Raw genomic sequence first — 20,673 nt, 5'->3', positions numbered from 1 at the left:
GACTTTTTCTAAACGCAACGTCAGGTACATAGGAAAAGTAACTACTACGGAAGGTTATTTGGAACCATTAGAAAAGCTGTAGAATATTACAGAGAAAATACAGAAAGACGTTTGACACATTTTTTAATTCTGCTATAGTGTTGTCCATGCCAACTGACTTATATTCTTGTTTTCTAATCAAAAAAGTAACAACAAACGTTGTGCAACTTGTTCTGACTTTATGGAGTTTCTTTTGTTTTCTCTTTGCAGGCTCATCTTTACCTTATTCGCTGCCTTTACATTTCTTCATATAACAACTAATTATTTGGCCGTCACATCTGTTATCATGGAAGTCCTCAACCAAGCCCGCCTTTGTATTCTTGTGCAAGAATTCCTAAAAACATCAGATGTTTTATCTGTTCAAGATACCAACCATCAAGAACCTGTCATTTTCAGTAAGTTTTTTTCTTCAATTATTATTTTGAATATAGCTATAATTACGTTGATACACACATTCCTCCAACATCAACAAAGTTAAGCAGTACTAATCCAGGTCTATATTTAGATGAGTGACCATTTGAAACTGCCAGGTGTTGTAAATAAAACTATGTTCTTATGGTCTTGCAAGTCAACATCCAGTTATCAATCTACAAATACAATGAAAACAACAGTTATAAGCTATTTGTTCCGATCTGCACCAACCAGACACTGGCTGGCAATGACAGATCCAATTCAGGTTCAGTTATTATTTTGATCTTTTTTACATAGTTTATGTGTAAGGAATAAATTAGAAAAAAAAAAGTTTTATTTCTTTTTTGCCCTAGCTAATTTAATGGACTATTTTCTTGACTTTTTGACTTGGATCAAAGTCTAGTATAAGTTTGTGTGTGAAAATAGAGGTCAAGTACATGTTCCTTGCCTGAACATGGCTCATGCGCTTCCTGGTTCTGTCGGACACCAGTCCTTTGGGTAAGTTTTTCAAGTTTCTAGACTCTTAGCTAGTAGAGTGAATGAATTCCCTCTTCTTTGGCCTCCAAGATTCCCAATCCCCATTTTTATTTATTTTCGATCCCTGGCCTTTATCCCCAATTTGCACTCTTCTTCAAAGGATCCCACCCACTCCTCAACTGACCTCCCCTTTTTTTATTTTCTCCCACACTTAGATCCCACACCCATTTAGAGATTGACCTGTATGTTTTTGGAAAACTGAAAAACAGTGGGCAGTCTATTATTTAGAAAAGGTTGGAAGGGCCTTACTGACCAATTACTGTGAATATTTTAATACAACTTTTTCAAATTTGTGTTTATCTTAAGTAGGGCAGGCCCTGGAGTAAATGTGGTATTGTGATGACTGAGATATTTATAGTTAAGAGTCAGATAAACAATTTTAAGGATGACCAACAACACCTATTATCCCCACACTTGTGTCTAATTTGTTCATTATGTAATATTTTTATATTTTGTTCAAATAACTATTTCAAAGTGTAGTATCTGTTCTTATACTACACTTCATCTGTTGTCCTTTTAGACCAAAGCAATGTTTGATTTTTGTCTTAGAGTGCCGCTTTTTGGCAGAACTAGATTTTCCTTACATTAAAAAAAACTTGTCTAACATTTTTTTAAAAAACTTTTTTGCTGTTTATTCCTTCATTTTTAAATTTTTCATTTTGAAAATGTTATTTTTAAGTTTTATCAATTTTGACAATCTTTTCTTAATTACTGTCACAATATTACAAACAAAAGGAAAGAAAAGTCCAATTCAAAAAACCCCAGATCATTTTATTATATAGTAGATCATCATCATCATCATCATCATCATCATCAGCAGCAGCAGCAGCAGCAGCAGCAACAGCAGTTTAACATTCGTTTTATATGTTAGCATGGGCAGTATAAATGCGAGATCAATAACTTAAGTTTTATTACTGCTAAAACATTTTTATGTTGGATGATAAATTGTGGGGTGAATATGAGGAGGGGGTAATCCTTTATTTTTTTTTTAAATTTTTTACTTATGATTCACCACTTAACAGTCTAAAAAAACTTTTGCAAGATAAGAATTAATGATTGATAGATTGACAGATGAATGATGATGAATATTATGAGAGAATTTAAAATCCCCACATATCAAATTTTTCCCTCTTTATCAGAAACATCATTCATGGAATTTTAAGAGGCAATGAGAGTTACAAAACTGTTGAAAGTAAACCCAACGTCTATTTTCTGCTCTGTTTTTTTTTTTTAATTTTAAATAAAGAATTAAATCATAATGCTAATAATTTTTTTTTGTTGATAAACTGAAACCAGGAATTGTTTTTTAATTCCTCTTTAATGTGTTTTGCTTTTATCAAAACTAAACTTGTATCTTTTTTTTATTTTTTGATTCATGTTATTTGTTTCTACAAATTTCTGGCTTCTTTTCTGCTTTTAGCCACATTTAATTTTTCTATTTAATCTAGAAAATAGCACCGGCTTAAATTGGAAACAATTTCAGTTTAACTATGGTTCCTTTTCAGAAACATCCAGAAAAATGTCCATTCATCTTGGTAGTTCCATAAAGAATGCTTGCTATGAGTAAGTATAACCAGTTTGAAGTCAGCCCACAAACCATATACGTAAGATGAAATTTACATATGAATATGTATGTGTGCATTTATCCCAATCATTGTGATGGTCAAAATTTGTTGTTAATTTCAATCAATGAAACAATGGAACTTTTCTTCCAAACAAAAAACCATAATTTCAGTTTAAAAACAATTAACAAGGTTTATTTTTCATTGGAAGTTAAAATTGTACTTGTTTTCCTAGGTTGAATAGCAGACTAGCAAATTGAAATTTTTACCTGACCAAACTGAAAAAGAAGTTCCATCAACACAATCCTTAAGCTAAGAGCCTCATGGACCCACCTTACCCCGAAAGGCATATCAGCCCAACTACTTGCCTACCCTCAGAAAAACTAACTACTTCCTTGAATGTCCAATCCCAATTAACCTCAGAGGGCCAGCTCTGACTACCCCCCCCCCCACCTTTCCCATCTCCTAGAAAATTTTTCACCTCTGAGCGAAAATCTTAGATGTTGGCCTTTGTCAGTGGTCACAATTCGACAACTCCAAAGTTGACTACACGGAATATCCACCAGGTTTTTTTTTGTTTTCTTTCATTGCAAGAACTGTAACACCAAGATCGGAAAATAGGATTCAGAAGTCAGCGCCCTGAAAAAGCATACTTTGATCCGCAAAAAGTGCCTGGGCAGTCCCGTCAGCATTATCCAGTAAGGGCGCCTCAGGTGATTAGCTATAAACTAACCCCTTTTTCAAAGAGAGAAGGCAAAGCCTGGGAGAGTGAACCTCCTAGAACTGCACAGAACCAGCATTACACTGCAGTCAACAAGAACCAGATCATTACAGGAATGGTCTAATCTCTGTTGATTTTAGAGGCTGAGGATAAAAACCCCTAGCCAGATATCCTCTAGAGATAGCAGCTAGACAGTGTTCATTCAAGAGGGTTTATTTGGAGCCCATCTAGGGACATTACTTTTCTCAAGTAGGTTGGTTAAAGTGTGATTCCCTGTTTAATGAAGTACTTATTTTATTTCAAACAAAAAAACATCTTGAGGCTGATCAGACATCAACCGAGATATTTTCAATTTTCTGTGCGCTATGCCCCCCCCCCTCCAGTTTCCCTTTGGCCGAGCATCTATCACCTGCAATGCCATTCATATGCACAACTAAAACATGCATCTTTGTGCATGTTTACACACATACAATGTTCATGATGATTTTATAAAATGATTTTTACAATTATTTCTTCAGTTACTGTTAATTATACGTTTCAATTTAAGTTTTCCATTTGCTTTCTTCCAATCTTTGATTACTTTCAAATCTTGGCTTCATTTTTATTGATCAAAACATTCACGTGCAAACAAGATTTTGCTTGTCTTTTTGTATTTATTTTTTGTAATTACATTTTCTATTCGATAGTTAGGATTAAATTGATAAAATTTCATTACATTTTTGCATGAAAAGATAAAACCATGAACATTTTTATATTTCTTAATTTTTGAGTTGAAGATTTATAAATTGGATTATTTGAATTAGTATACTCAGAATACAACTGCGAATTATGTCATGGGTGACGGTACGAGAGCATGCTATACTTGCAGATTAAATAAAAGATTCCATTTGCAATTCTGTATAGATTCCCATGTTGGACAAGATACTCTCAAAGAAGGTCAAAGATTACATCTGCTAAAACATTGTGAAAATAGCACCAAAACTTTAAAGACTTTAAATGTTATAAATGGGATAATAGACCAAGGCGCTTGATTTCAGTAGTGAACAGAATAACTGTCATCTCTTTGTGGAAATCTGTACAATAATTCAATAAGTTGTACAGTAATAATTATTATGCAAGAGAAGGAATGATTTAGAAAGAAAAAGTATTAAATTAAAAAAAGACAAAAACAAACTGAAACCAACGTATGACAGAAAAAAAAAAGAGATTTATATTAGTGTTGGGATAATGAATCAAGAATCGTAAAAGTCACAACTTTTTGATGTATCGGAATTGGAAAAATTTGATTCCAAAAACGATTCTTTTAATTTTCTTTTTCTTTTTGATTTGCTAGTACTAGTGATGAAAATGATAAATGTTCATGGTTTTTAAACTAGCAGTAAAAGTAAAATGTATGTATCATAAAGAATTTAGGTAAAAATGGCACCGAAAGAAATGTTGCAGTAAAAATGGCACAGTTGATAAATAGGAAGAAAAAAAAAAATTGGTGGAAATGAAAACTATAGACGAGTTTATGAAATCAATATTTTCATTAAATTTTTATGAAAAAAAATTAGAAACTAATTAGAAAGACATGTAATGTATGCAATCCCCCAACCTCCTCAAGTGTATTTATGCAAAAATATATGCAAACATAATACTGGTTTTTACAGTAATCTGAAAATTAAATAAACAGCAACTCCTATAACAAATTTTTTTAGAAATTTCAAAAGAATCAGAATTGCAAACTTAGAATAATAATTGTATTGGAATCAGGAAAAATATTGTAATCTTAATTTATATCAAAAATATAATTGCTCTTTTTATGTGCAAATTTTAATTATTTTTGTTTCTATTTTAGTGAAGAAGATTTTAGCACATTGAGAAAAGTCTATGCTTCATCAAAGTTTTTAACATCTGCTGACCTTAATAAAGGTATGAAACATGTTTTTTTTATATCTTTTCATTTTATATATTTTATCATTTAGAAAAATAATTAACCAAACTTATTTCACAATAATGAAGTCATACTTAAATACACAAATCAATTTATTCTGTTCAATTTTTAAAAAGTATCAAAAGAGCACACGGTTTATGTACTTCCAAGTTTGAATTTCACTTCAATTATTTCTGTTGTCATCACAAAATGACATTTATATCCGAACAAATAACACCCTACCTGAAAACTCTTCAAACTCCTCAGCTTAACATTCACAGGCAACATGAATTAGAGGACATTGCCAAGGCTGCTGCAAATAAAGTGGGCTCCCTCTACTGTACTAGAAAATTACTCATACTAGAAAGCAACCTATATATTTACAAAGCCACAATTTGCCCAAACATGAAGTATCATTGTCACTTCTCGGCTGGTGTATCTACCACTAGTCTTTCACTCTTCAAAATAATGTCTCAATATCTAATAGGTCCAACATTGTCGGTTAAGCTCCAATTTCTGTCTCATCACTGCAATGTCGCATCCCTGTGCCTGTTTTGCAAGTACTTTAATGAAATGTGTTTGTTGCACTTTTGCCTCCTCCCCACCGGACATACACACTTCCCACTAACCTGACAAGCAGCAAAATCCCATCCCATCACTATTGAGGTCTCTAGATGTTGGAAATACTTCTACTCTACTATTTTCTTCCCTTGAACTGCTAGACTTTGGAATTCCCTCCCTGTTTCCTGATTTCCTGACTTGCAGAAGTTTAAATGTAATGTAAACAGACATCTTGTTGCTCAACTCATCACAGTTCCATTAAACACAATCCCAAATAATAGCTCCTTATGTCAAAATGGCAATATGCCTTGTTTGTGGTGAAAAAGAGTAAAAAAAATTATTTTCGACTCTCTTCCTGTCTATAATGGTTAAAACTTTGGCAATACAAAAATCACTGCATGTATAATTATTTTATTTCTGTAAATTGGATGAAATACATGTTGAAAAAGAGAATATATAGGATATATTCTTGGGGTTCTATTTATTTATTATTTGACCCAATATTGTCGCCCTGCAAAAATAAAAACTGCAAACTAAAACAATCTGGTGAAATGAAAAAAAAAAAAAAAACCTACTACAACCTAATGTGAAAAAATTACCAGCTAAATATTTGGATGTATAAATGATACTAAACCTTTTATGTAGAATCCTTATTCTAATTTTGATTAAAATCCATTAAATGAAATGATTTTAATTCTAGAAAAATTTTTTTTGAAATTATGGTCTCAAAATTTAAAATTCATGAAATCTTGCTTTATAGGTATCTCATAATTATGGAGTAGATTTCATGCAAATCAGAAAATCTTCAATTTTCAAATGGAAGCTTGTGTCCATTTCATCCCCACCACCCACCTACCAAATACAATTGGGGGGAATATTTATTAATCGATGTTTAATACTTATGGTCAAAATTTCATCAAAATCAGAAATTGAAATCTCATGAATGACATCCAATACCCCAAAATAAAAAATAAATATAACCCACATTACCCAACTTAATGCCTAGCGGTGCTCTTCCCAAATTAATAATAACCAATTTAATTGTTTACCCTGTATGAACCTTATATATACTAGCAAAACTATGTTCCCTCTGGTCATATATTTTTTAGTATATATGATAAGTGAAATATACTGTATTACCTCCTAATCCAAAAGAGGAGATAATGCATGGGAAGGTGGTCTCATGACACCAGAACAGATACTACTCCCTCCCAAAGTAGGAGGTAATGCTTGGGAGTGTATCATGGCAACAGAGTAGAAACTACACTAACTCCCACCCCTAGCTCTGAATTGAACATTGAAATTTATTATTGTATTTTGTTTTCAGACACACACCAAATCTCCATTTTTTTTTTATTTATATATATATATATATATATATATATACACAGGGTGTCCGTAAAGTTACTATACAGTCTTACAAGTTACTATACAGACACCCTGTAATATATTAACAGTACAGTAAGATATTGTATTAAAATATTTATTTGTAACAAAAGAAATAAAAAGAAATAACACCTTTATGTTTATAAAAATCTCAGAAAATACACGTGTTACATCCGAAAAGACTGTAACAATCAAGGCAAACAATTTCTATGACAAATATTCAAATTGGAGGCCTTCAGCTCCAATACATTCTCGACAACGTGACACCACACTCTGACAAACTTTGGTGCACAAGTCACAATCAAGGTTGGCAAATGCATCAATAACAAATTGTCGAAGATCTTAACTATTAATACAAATATAATACAATAAAACAATAAGACTGTATAGTAACTTTACGGACACCCTGTATATTTATTATTTCTATAAAAGTTAAAGAGTCTGTCTGTGTGTGTGTGTCTGTGTACATTTCCATATGCAATAACTCTGTAAATTTTAAGTTTACAGACTCGAAATTTGATATACAGGGTACTGAGATTTGGGAAAATCGATGTGACCAGATTTCGGCTAGAAATTTGGTGATTAAGAGGTCAAAGTTCAACGATTTGACTTTTGAGAACTCTACCAAACTCCTTCGACAATTTTTGGTCTAAACACTTGAAATTTTAGATATAGGTTTCTTGGACATGGATCTAACTTAATAACTTTATTTGAGCCCAAAACAATAAATGTTAAGGGGTCATAATAGGGGTCAAACAAAAAAAATTGACCATTTTTTGTTTGTTTGTTTTTTTTGCTCAGCATACACCTCCAAACACCTGGGCAACGCCAGCCCGAAATGCTAGTGTATATATATATATATAAGAGAGAGAGAAAGAATTAAAAAATTTCGAATGACAAAAACAATTTTTATGAAGTTTTACTTCTGGAACTGGATTTCAGAAATAAAACTTTATAAAAAATTGTTTTTTACGCATGTTTCGAAACATTGTTTATTATACAGATTGACAATAATGTTTCAAAGCATGCGTAGAAAACAATTTTTTCTAAATTTTTACTTCTGAAACTTTTTTTGAATTCCATTTTAAACTTATAAACTATCTTTTATTACACTCACCAAAAAAATTATTGAGCGTTTCCTTTTCTTTGCAAGTTGGATAAATTCATATAAATAATTCCAAGTGAAATTTTCCAAAATGAGTTTTAAATAAATTATATAAATTTTTACTTAATTTATACACCTGATATATGTATCATGTTTTTTGTTTCATTTTACTTCAATCAGAGTTCGCAGAAATCACGGGACCCAATTCCTGGGGCGAACACTTCATCTTTATATGAGATATATTCATGTATTTCATTAAATTCCCCTTTACCTCTCAAATCTTAAGTTAGTGAAGAACATTAACTTTCCTATCCCAAATTGACCAATCAACTGTGTTATAGTATATCTTTCTTGTGATCTCTTGCTCTTAACGGATTCCACAACAAGAATTTATCTAGTATGGTAGAGTACCTAGCTTAGTGTTGCAACTATAGGAAACATCACATGGAATAGGTTCACCATTCCTCATATAGGCCAGTGTAAGGGTAACCATACCGAGGGAATGTGTGTGCATTTATATAGAATGCAATAATTAATAAATAATTAAAAGTGATAATTTTATTAATTGTTTTCTCTTTTTAGGTAGCATCAACATTGTTCTCTGCACTGGTAGCACTGTTGAGGATGAGTTGGAAGCCTGCTTTCAAGCTGAAGTCATTAATGCTGCAGTGGATGGCATCATCTCTCAGGAATGTCTTGTAAGTTGGCCATGTTTTGACTGTTATTACATAAAATTTTCTTCTGGTATTTTGGGGGAAGCGATCAACACATGACATCAGAAAGGAAAACAAACAAATGTGAGACAATCATTCTAACCATAAACAGAATAATGGGAAGAATCTTTATAATTCCAGCAACCAAATTTCAATTTCATTTAGTGTAATCATTCAGATTCTTTTGTTTGGCTAGAAGATGCTTCATACAATGCTTACAATCTTGTATTGATTAATTGATGGGATGCTTGCTTGGTAGTAAAATATACTTAAACATATTTTAGTTCATGCAGATTTCGTATTTATTATTACAGCCAATTCTCTGAGTATATATATATATATATATATATATATATATATATATATATATATATATATATAGTAATGATTTCAAAAGTTAAAAAAAAAATAGGTTAAATCTTAGAGGGTTTGACCACTCTAGTTCAGCAGATGCTTTGAGTTGATCTGTGGATAAATATGATAAAAGTAGTTTAAGAATCTTATCTACTGGCAAAATATTTTGAAAATAATGCTCTTTTTTTAAGTTGAACTTCTGAATAAATTAAATCTACAGTTTCCGTTGACTTCAGTAAATGTTAAATAGAAATATTAAAAAAAAAATTTAGTTCTTGTTCAGAATTTCCCCTATATTAAAAAACAAAAATAAAGAAAAATCTGTATGATGAAAGTACCTCTGATGAAATGAAAATATCATATTCTGAAAATTATGCCAATTGCTCAATTAGTTTTATTTTTAAATAAGAAAATCAAATTTTATGAGGAACAGAAGAGCGTCCGTTGTCCAATAATCTAAAAAATAAACAAGGGGGATAACTCAATAATTTCAGTTCAAAAGATTCGTATTGTAATGCCTACAAATTTCCATTATTTGCTTAAAAAATGATTTTCTTTATAAAAATAAAACTACTCGATTAATTTACGTGATTTTTGGAATTTGATATTTTTGTTTTGTCACAAATATGTATATAATAAACGTTTTTTTGTTTTTAAAATAGGAGAAATTTTGGACAAGAACAAATTATTTTTCTGTGCATTTAGACTTGTTTACATCAGAATATATAGAGTAAATGTCAAAACGATCCTTTGCTTTCCGACATAAATATTAGTCATTTCTTATAAAAAAAAAATGTTCATAATTAATTTTGGTGTTTGTTAAGATACAGTCGACAGATCGTTCTTTTAAATATGTCGTTTTAAGCAAAAACAATATTACATGTCATGCCAGAAATAGTTATATATCTAAAATTTATGAAAAATCATTGAGGAGAAAGTTAGTTATAGTTAAGTCATTTTTACAGAAAATTGGGTAAAATCGCATTTTTCTTAGATGTTATAAAGTAGACAGTAGGAGTCTAAACAGGGGACATAACTCTGAAAGGAATATTTTAGATTATGTGTCATGGCTGCAATATTTTGTTCTCTATAGTGATAGATGTTTTTTTGTTTACTATAATAATAATATAATACATAATAGCAATTGTTCTATTTGATGAATTTTTCTAATTTTTGGATATATTACTATTTTTAACATGACAATTAAGTATGTAATATTGTTTTTTGCTTAAAACGATATATTTAAACAAATCGATTTGCCAACTGTATCTAATTTTTGCTGATGAGGATTAAAATCTATTCAGACAATTTTTCAGAATTGAAAAAAACATTCACTCCAGACCTGAAATAGAAGACTTGCATCAAATCTGTAGCTAAGGTCACTGGAAAAATTGTTGGATCATTCTACCACTCCAGAAGGTACCTGATACAATCCTCTATAGATTAGAGACAATTATGTCCCAAGACAAAGTACTACTGTCATCTATGGGGAGGTACTGCTCAAAACGCTCTGTCTTGCCTTGACAGAGTATAAAACTAAATTCAAATATCTAGTGGGGAATGATATATTCTCTTCCTTGCAACTCCTTTCACACAGAAGAGATGTTGCTAACTCCTCTCTCTGGTCTCTCCTAGAAAAAAAAAAAAACATTCACAGTAAGAACTCTTCTAGTTACCATCATATAAAAAACTTTCCTTTCCTCCTCTTTGTACCAAAAACTAAATGGAACTTCCATGAACAAAGTTTCTTTCTCAGAACATCCCATCTGTGGAACAACAAGGCTACTTCCGAACTAACATGGTTGTCTTCAAATCTAATGTAAACAAATACTTGTTGAGCCTATTCTCTTGAATAATAAATTCCTCTAAAATAATCTTCTGTCCAGCCCACTAATCCTCTTATGGTGGCATTCGTCATCCAACTGACAATTTTTTAACCCTCATCCTTGAGTAGCTGCCAAGTCTTGATAAGTGGTGACACATCAACAAAAATAAATAACTGAAGCAGTTAAGTGTATAAAAATTTGTTTTGTGGGTTAGGGGTATTCAGATTCTGTTTCAGATTTGTTTTTTCCCCTACTCTTTTTCACCCTGAAGCAGGCATATTGCTATTTGGAATGTAAGTGTCTACTATTTGAGATCATGTCTAATAAGGGACTGTGGGGAGTTGAGTAGTGAAATGACTGTTCACATCACATTAAACTTTTGCAGGTTAGTACTGTCAGGGAAGCAAGAAATAGGGAGGGAATTCCAAAGTCTTGAAAGCTGAGCAAAGAAACTATTAGAATAGAAGTCTTTCTGGAATGTAGGGACCTCATCAGGTTAATCAGGAGTATGTACGTCAAGGGAGGGGGCACAGGTGTTATAAGTTCACCAGCGCACATTCCATCAAAATATTTGTTAAACAGGCGCAAGGATGCGATGATAGGACAGAGTTTTGCCAATAGATTTGAGATTCTTTTTTTTTTTGCAAAGATCGTATAAAATTGGCCAAACAAAAAGTTTGAGAAGTTGTCAAAAAGTAGAACATTTTGTTTAAAAAAAAAAAAAAAACCCTATGAAATTCTTGCATTTTTAATCTCTTTCAACAAGTTTTCTCTTGTGTTTTGGCATGATGTATCATTTCAGAAATTAGATATCTTTCTTTGGTTGAAAACAAAACCAGCATGTACAGAACAAATATATTTTCAATAGAAGAAATTGATCACATCATTGAAAAAATTAGAACATCAAATAATGCAAAATAATTTTTTTGTTTATTAAATAAATAAAATCATTTACAATTTTTTTTTTTTGAGACAATACATTTCATTTTTTTTTTCTTTTTAATCTACTAGAATTAACCATGAAGGAAGCCCTCTTGTGAATACAGCAAAATACAAGGGTCATTCCAAAAGCAAGGCCTCCTACTTTTTAACTCAAAAACTAAAATGTTGAAGAGCTATGAAGACAGGAATGGAACGATTAAAACAAGCGACCTTTTGTGCTTAAGAATTTATTTTTCTACATAGTCACCACCATTCCCAATGCACTTTTGCCAGCAATGAACAATGCCTCGGTCATAAAAGTCCAGAATATGCTTTGTCACTCACATCTCTGTCATCACTGTGAAATCGATGAACCCATCCCCTAACTGAGCTGATATGAACTGCATCAGCTTCATATATGTTCAACAGGCACTGATGAATGTTGATTGGTTCAGTTTTTCTGCATGGGAGAATTCAATGACGCAGCTCTGCTTTTGACACACGCCCATGACAGTGGTTGCTTTCTTAGAATCTATCAATATCTGCAACAGAGAGATGAAAATTTCAGGTTAGTCATCATAAAGCAATTTGCAATCTCTTCTGATCCATTTGGACTGAATAAAAAATAGGAGGCATTACTTTTGGAACGTCCCTTATATATTTTCAGGTTTTGATACCTTATGATTTCAAATTTCAAGTTTTTTGGCAATACTGAAAGCATTTAATTTTCTCATTTACTTTTTTGTTTTTTTTAATTAAAAAAAAATATTTTTTCTTTTTGAAATTGAAGGTAAAAATTTTGGCTTGTTTATAGGGCACCTCTACATTGAATATAGATAATGCAGCATTTTGCCATAGTGAAGTTCATCCACGTATACACACACTATGTATTATATTATATATCAATGTATTATATCAAAGGGGACTGAAATTTTTGTTTTCTTTACATTTCAGGCAGATGAGCTATGGATTATTTTTATTTAAAAAGAAAAAAAATAACATCGATAAATTTCATCATTTGATATGCTAAATTTTGTTTTCTTTGATTTTATTTTTAAGGAAAAAAATATTCTTCTTCAGAAATTGGCTAAAGCTGCAAACAAATGTGAGTAAAATATTTTCTGTTTTGAAAAGTTCTTGATTGTGCAGTTTCAAAATTCCTGATCCAATCAAATGGGCCCTTTTAGTTGTCCAATACATTCTGACAGCTTGAGTAATTTTTAATCAATGTCTAATGAGTTGACCTCTGCTAATCCATTTCCTGTTATTCTCAACTAAATTATATACTATAGGATGTACCTGTTCAGTATTTAACTCAAAAGTCAGACACACTAGTAACAGCTCGAGAGTAGGAAGCATTCTCTTCTTCTATTGACGCATCCCAAAAAAGGAACGAGTTTCTAATCTGCTTCTGAATGATGATTAGATTGGAGATATCCTTCATGCTTCATTGTGACTGGAACTCATCTGGAACCCACATACCCATTCAACTCGCTTCTCTTAATAAAGGCTCAACTGCACAATGTTACTGGAAGGCAAAAAGATAAGGGGTTGATCAATTTGGTCACTTCAGAAACGATTTGTTTCTTGCTCAAAGTATAGAGATTACATCCAATGGAGACAACACAACTTTTCTCCAAGAAAGAACGATACCAGTAAACCAATACCTATTAATCTTTACCATGAGTACTCAAGTTAACATACTATCTCTAAAGAAAGGACAGACCATTAGAATTACAAGACTATATCTGAAACTCATTCCTATGCAGTTATTCCATGGAAAGAGAATATAACTTTATAAATCTTGCTAGAGTCATCTCTTTTATTATCAAGTTGAAAAAAAAAATAGATTTTTTTGACATGTGTGAAATGGAAATTGGGCCACATGATATATCAATATGCAACTCAAAATAAAGAGACTGGAGGTAAACCTAAAAATAATTATGGAATATTGAAAATCGCGCAGTTGGTATCCTGTCTAAGAAAGAAGTAGAATTGGTTCTTTTTGACTTTTGATTCAAAGCAAACCATCAGAAATGTATTTTTTCATATCTACCAATTCTGAAAGAGTCCTCAGCAAGTTTAACAGGTCATCTATAATTCCTAAATAAACAGTCGAGTCATATTCAGACTGAGTTAGCAGTTTTTAAACTGCAGTTGAAAACAAATCACATTTTGTTCGTAGAAGTAAGATCTGTCTTCAGGATTGGCCAATGACGGATCAAAGTGTAGTTCTTAAAAAAACAAAAAACAGGACACACAATGATTTCACTTCTGTTGATACTTCTGAAAATATTCTTGGTACATTCCTCTTTTTTTTCCAAGTTTTGAACTGTATAAATACATAAGGATACCATGTAATTCAATGCAATCTGAATCAGTTCATCGGCTGGAGCAACTGAATGTGATATTCAGAGTCATTATTTGGATTCTTCATCTTTAGTGTTTTCTTCACAACATTTTGGTTGATTTAACCTCCAATCTTCTTCAGGTGTATCCTGTAGAACTCTAAATTTCTAACAGAACTCATTTTTTTTAATCTATAGTGGTGTTTCTAGATACGGGCAAAAATGGGCGGGCAAAAGGTGGACCTAGTTTTGAAAGTCGATTTATCATAATTTTTTTGTAGGTTTCCGACTACTTTTTGATTGCATGTGAAAGATTAGAGACTAAAGTTAATTTCATAAAGGAAAAAAATATTTGTACACTGAAAAAAAAGTTATGAAAATGTTTTCACGGCGAGCTAACTAATTCAGCTAAATTCTGAAGTTAAATAAATTCATTGTAGAAATCCTTTAAAAGATAAATACTAGTTTTCTGGGTCTCTTTCAAAGATAATTAGTAAAGTAAAGTCCTAAAATGTTGAATTAAATAAAAAAAAAAAACCCTTGTTTATACAAAATACAGCTTAATTAGCCCTCAAAAAGCAAGTAATTATGCTGTTCGGCAAAATGCAACCGATAAATGTATGTAAACACGGATATACGGAAGCCCAAAATTTCAGCCAATCAAAACGCTGTTTCAAAATGAAGTCATGATAGTAAAAGGAGGTATGGGTGTCAAATTTCTTTTTTTTCCCCAAGTTGTGCATTCATACATTCCTATTTTGAACGTTTGTATCAATTCTTATCATTTTTTAATTCAATTATTTTTTATGTTCCTGTTTTTAAATTATTTTTTTTTAAATTATTGGTTCGAGATTATATAAAATTATGTTACGCCGAAAGTCTCACGTTCTTGCGAGCAAGGAAATTATTAAAATCTTGCATATAAAAATTATGCAAAATCTGTAATTTAAAAAAAAAGTAGAAATATTTTTGCTATTATAATTTTTTTTTGTGTGAAAATATTAAATAAATAATGCTTAATTCAATGGTAATATCGGTAGTTTGAGAAATTCATTTTTTTTCGAGTTATATTGAATTCATTAATACGGACTTTAGGGTTTTTTTCATAATGTTCCTGTAAAAATTTTTTTTTTTTTAATTGTTAAAATTACGATGCTTTATTTATATAAAAAAAGCAAAAATAAATTTTTGCGTTTTTTATTTACTACTGAAAATTATAAGTTTAGTAAAGATATTTTTTGTTTAAACAAAATAATACATTTCCACTCAGATTTAAATAAAAATAATTAATTCATTATATTCCGCGATCATTATTTGATAAATACTGAAAAGTTCATTAAAATTGGTTTAATTTTTGGTGAATTTTTAAGTAAAGGGAGGGGTCAAAATGTTCATACATTTTGAGCATCAGCATTCATTTTGTCCGTACCTAGGTGTTTCGAAAGCGACAAGAAGTTAGATTTCGATCAGCAGAAATCGTTTTACCATTTCTTACAAATGTTCCACATAAGATAGGTGGTAGATTACATGAGGCCTAAAAGATCCTTCTAAACAGTAATATTTCAACGTGTTGAGTACTGATGCAAGAAACCTGTACAAACCACTATTTTCAGTTAAAATAGCTAAAATCAAAAATTCAAACAAGAAATGATAAAAAAAAAGTTCCTTAACCCATGGATTTTCAAAGATACACACTTTTCATCAGAGGATATACATTACTAAAAATGAACCACTGGTTAGCATAAAAGTGAAAATATATAAAACTTTTTTTGAACTAAAATGCTTTGTCAATAGAATAACAAATCAAAAATTCAACTAATCAATGAATGAAATAGTAATTTGTCAAATAGAATGCAAGTGTGAATTATTCAAGTAATTAATGAAGTTCAATGAGGTCCACAAAGAAGCAAATGCCATCCCGTATATATATATATATATATATATATATATATATATATATTAGTCTAAAGAAGCTTTGTGTAAAAATAAAGAATGCAGTTTAAATTCCTGGGAAGAAAAAAAAAACTTAACCTATCGCAGATTTAGCTCTTGCATAAGCCGACTTCTAAAAAATCTACAATTACAAAACCAAATTCAGAATTCAACTATATATGAATGAAAAAAGAAAAAAGCAAACCTTAACTACAATTGTTAAATAGAAAAATATATACGTATAAAGAAAGAGTAGGTGAGATGGAATGGGGGGGGAGGAATATGATGATGTTTGTCCATCACTTAACCATGCAATGGTTCTGTATGTTCGGAGATGGCTTGTTAGACCGATTTGAGCTCAGAAGTATTTCCTACATGTTAGACACCTGTGGGATACTTCTGTAGCAGAGGTGTTGACTGCTATGTCTTTTCTAATGTCATGTTTCAATAGAATAACAAATCAAAAATCAGTTAATCAATCAATTAATGAAATAGTAATCTGTGAAATCCAAAGAAAAATGTGGAACCCAAGTGTGAATGGATTATAGTGTAGTCTAATATATTAGTATATATGCAAACATTTTAGCTTCATATGTGCAGATATGTTTCAGTTAAGTTTCACCAGGTCAGATTGTTAGGATGAAATGATTTTGACGGATATTTAAGAAACACAGCAACAAGTGACCATATAACTAGAATTATTTTTAAGAGTCTAGCATTATTAGTTTTTTTAAATTTTACTTTTTCATATTAACTTTTTCCTTAAATTTGCTTTGAACTTTTATAGGGAGTTAACTTATCTGCTGGCAATGTCTTGAGACTAGACTAGGACCCATCTTGTGATAAAATTAAATGCTTGTTGAGTTCAATTAAGACTTGTGATTTTTTTTTTTTACAAGAGAGACAAAAAAACAAAAAAAAAAACAAGGATGCACAAGTACAGGCCTACTTCAAAATATTTGTATATATGCCCACATGTCAAGCCACAAAAATATCCTTAGTGAGTGCTCACATACATATTTTTCGCACACACACACGTTGGGATAATTAATCAGGAATCAAAGAAATCAGAACTTCTTGGTGTATCAAGATCAGAATAATTTGTGCTTATTTTCCAATACTAAAAACGATTTTTTTGTTTATAACTTATTCATCATTAGTACCATTAATAATAAACTTAATTTTAAACTACCCGTAAAATTAACATCTATAGATCAACTCCTACAAGAGTATTTTTACATTGACGAAAATATATGCACATTACATGGGTTGTGTGATTAAAAAAAATAGCTTTATTTATAGCTTCTATTTAAAGATTTCAAAAGAATTAAAATTGGTAATTTAGAAGAGAATCTGTAAAAATATTAGAATTGTGCCATCACTAATATGCATACACCCACACGTGTTCACATGTACGAAAAGCTAACACAATCCTAGGTTTTAAATCCAAAAATAATTGTAGTCACACAGTCACTTGCTCATCAGCTTTCCTAAAAGCCTCACAAAATCATTTTTTTTCATGTAAATTGGGTGCAACAAAGGCAAGTTAGATTAGACTATAGCTGAAACATGTCTGCACATATGTAGCCAATATAAATTTTAAAAAATTATGCTAAATATATAGCTCTATTTGCTATTGAGTCCTATTATATAAACCAGTCAAGATTCAGGAGTTAACTGAGATTTCTTCCAAATGAATCATCAAACATAACACTGGTAAAATATGAAAACTGTTCATTAAATTCTAATCATTTGATAAAATTCATATGCCTAAAAAAAAAAAGAAAAAAAAAAGTCCAACATTTGTTAATCTAATATGTGAATTATTTATACAACTAAAATATTTGATGCACTAAATTTAATTTTCCAAACCTGTGGCCATGCAAGTTTTATTTCATTCTATTTATGTTTTTAAAACAGCATATTATGTTTATTTGCACTCAGGTTCTAATCTTGCATTTTATTTTCACAACATTTCAATCAATGTCACCTCCAATCTTCTTCAGGTGTGTCTTGTCAAACTTGGAAATCAACACAGAATTTTGAACAAAATTCTTTATTTAATTCACAGGGGTTTCATTCCATCAGCCATGACCAGGTAGAAGTCCTAATTAATTTACAACTGTATTTTGAGCGTCACTCTCACTAACCTTCAACCTACAGAAGAGTGAAACTTACAACTGAATTTTACCAAATACTTTATCCACTGTCATAAAAATAACATTCAAGTTGAGAACAATAGTCCAAATAATTCAAATAATATGAATTCTCAATCCTCATTTAAAAAATTCAGAAACATGGCATATTATGAGAGAATGTGATTTACGACTACATTGTGAAATTTTGCACAAATTAAATAAATTTTTAAATTCCTAAAGATTAGAACCGGTTCCATTATGGGGTTATTTTATTATAAACTTGAATGATATTTAAAAAAAATCTTTTTGGGGGAGACAATGGATTCAATAATCAAATTGTTTTTTAATAATTTCTGTTATGTTCAAATGTTAAATGTTTTGTTGTATGAAGAGAATAAAAGGAACATATAAATTTCTTTTTGTTTTCCTCCGACAGGCGATGCTGAAAATGTGATGCAGATCTCATTTGAGTATACAAGGGAAATATTTCCAACTTTCAAAAAGAAATTGAAAGCAAAAGGTTGGACCACAGATCGAGCCCTACTTGGAGCAGATGAATGGAGACTAGATATTAAAAAAGATTCATAACAGATTTTATGTCTTTTTTTTCTTTATTTTCCATGGAGACAACTAAATAAACGCAAATAAAAGCATTGGTCTCCGTGAGATCTGTTGATCAGCATCATGAGATGTGATCAAACCATGATAGAAAAAACATGAGCTTTTGGTCAGCCATTTAGCCAGTCTAAGGATATACCGTTTTATCAACTAGCCTTATAATCCTTTCGTTCTCTATTAGTCTCTTGAAAAGTTTACTTCGTGGTTAGCCTGTTTGGTGTCTAGTGGATTAAACTAGTGGTGGGGTTTCTTTCAGACTTAGTTCGTCTTGAAATGATTCTATCTTTCACTCCCTTTCGACAGGATGGTTGCTGGAAAAGCAGGAAATTTGAGGTTGTAAATTTTATTACATCTGGCTTATTTATTTCTTAGAGTTATATAAATGACATTTTTAATGTCAGTGAATGTATTAGTTTTTGAAAAATTTTATAAGTTATTCTTTGTAAAAATAAATTACTGTTTGACAATTTTCCTGCTTTTCTAGTAACCACCCTTTATATTAGAATTAGCATCTTAAAACAAGTGGCTTCATGTTCAGATTAAGTACTAGTAAATAATATATTATACTTAATTCAACTTTATCGTAGTTTCATGATGTTACCAATGTTTAGAATATATATACACACACACACACACACACACACACACACAGTAGAACCCTGGGATACATATTTTTCAGGCTATGATGTGGAATACAATGTTTTTCCTGACCCTGGTTATGGTATTTGCCCTGCCTTACAGTGTTATTTACAATGTTATTTGATTATATAGATGTGTATTATATACTGTACTGTATTTTGTTACTAATTTTTAATATGTACTGTATAAAATTTTGCTTAGGTCCTGCCATTCACCTTACAATCCCAACCCGGACAGATTAATGACATATCCCGGGGTTTTACTGTATTATATATATATTATCCCTACTTTAGTGATGCAGAAATGCTCTGCTGAGCTGGCTCCAGTTCTCTACAACAAATGCATTGCTGAATATTGCTTTCATGATTAGTAACACGAAAGCAATTTTCCACTTATGTTCAAGAATTCTGATGAAAGAACTGATCCACAAAATAATTGCTCATCAATCTCCTACTTTTTGCTAAAGTTTTTGAATCAGCAATCTAGTGATATTCCACTACACTGAAAATGCTAAATTTATTTGCAACAAATAGTATGGATTTAAACAAGCCTGTTCTACTGCGGATATTCTAGCAGGCATTTGTGAATGTGTATGTAACATGCACTGGACAAGGCTGGTGAAGCTAGGGTGGTATACTTAATATATCCAAAGTTTTTGATGAAGTCTGGCATGATGGTCTTCTCAGGAAAATTTGTACAGTGTTACTGGACAGAATATTTATTTCTTAACCAAACAAAGATTCAAGTTGTCCTCGATGACCATACATCTAAACAACATAGCATTAATGTGGGTGTGTTCCAGGAGTCTATTCTTAAACCTTTATTGTTCCTGATTTTCATAAACAAGCTACTCGATACAATTGTGTTAGATGTGGGTATAATGCTACTAAGTTAAAGCTCCTTTCCTTTAAATTGTTAAACAAGGAACATTTGCAACAACCGATTAG

General features: G+C 31.0%; 1 protein-coding gene across 1 annotated transcript in view; it reads left to right on the top strand.

Annotated features, from left to right (window-relative positions):
• LOC145292360 (RUS family member 1-like) overlaps positions 1-19,061 on the top strand; it is a 52,711-nt gene extending 33,650 nt beyond the window's left edge. The window contains exons 9-14 of the mRNA XM_080138692.1: positions 250-434; positions 2,493-2,550; positions 5,111-5,184; positions 8,820-8,935; positions 13,111-13,156; positions 18,906-19,061. Of these exons, the coding sequence (XP_079994818.1) occupies positions 250-434; positions 2,493-2,550; positions 5,111-5,184; positions 8,820-8,935; positions 13,111-13,156; positions 18,906-19,057 (631 nt within the window). The 3' untranslated portion in view covers positions 19,058-19,061. The remainder of the gene's footprint in view (positions 1-249; positions 435-2,492; positions 2,551-5,110; positions 5,185-8,819; positions 8,936-13,110; positions 13,157-18,905) is intronic.
• The last annotated feature ends 1,612 nt before the right edge of the window (positions 19,062-20,673 follow it).

The sequence above is a fragment of the Euprymna scolopes genome, chromosome 2, assembly GCF_053919585.1.
Source record: "Euprymna scolopes isolate OS-2025 chromosome 2, ASM5391958v1, whole genome shotgun sequence".
NCBI lineage: Eukaryota > Metazoa > Mollusca > Cephalopoda > Sepiida > Sepiolidae > Euprymna > Euprymna scolopes.
Note: the sequence above shows the minus strand (reverse complement) of the source record. Positions and strands in the feature narration are given on the sequence as shown.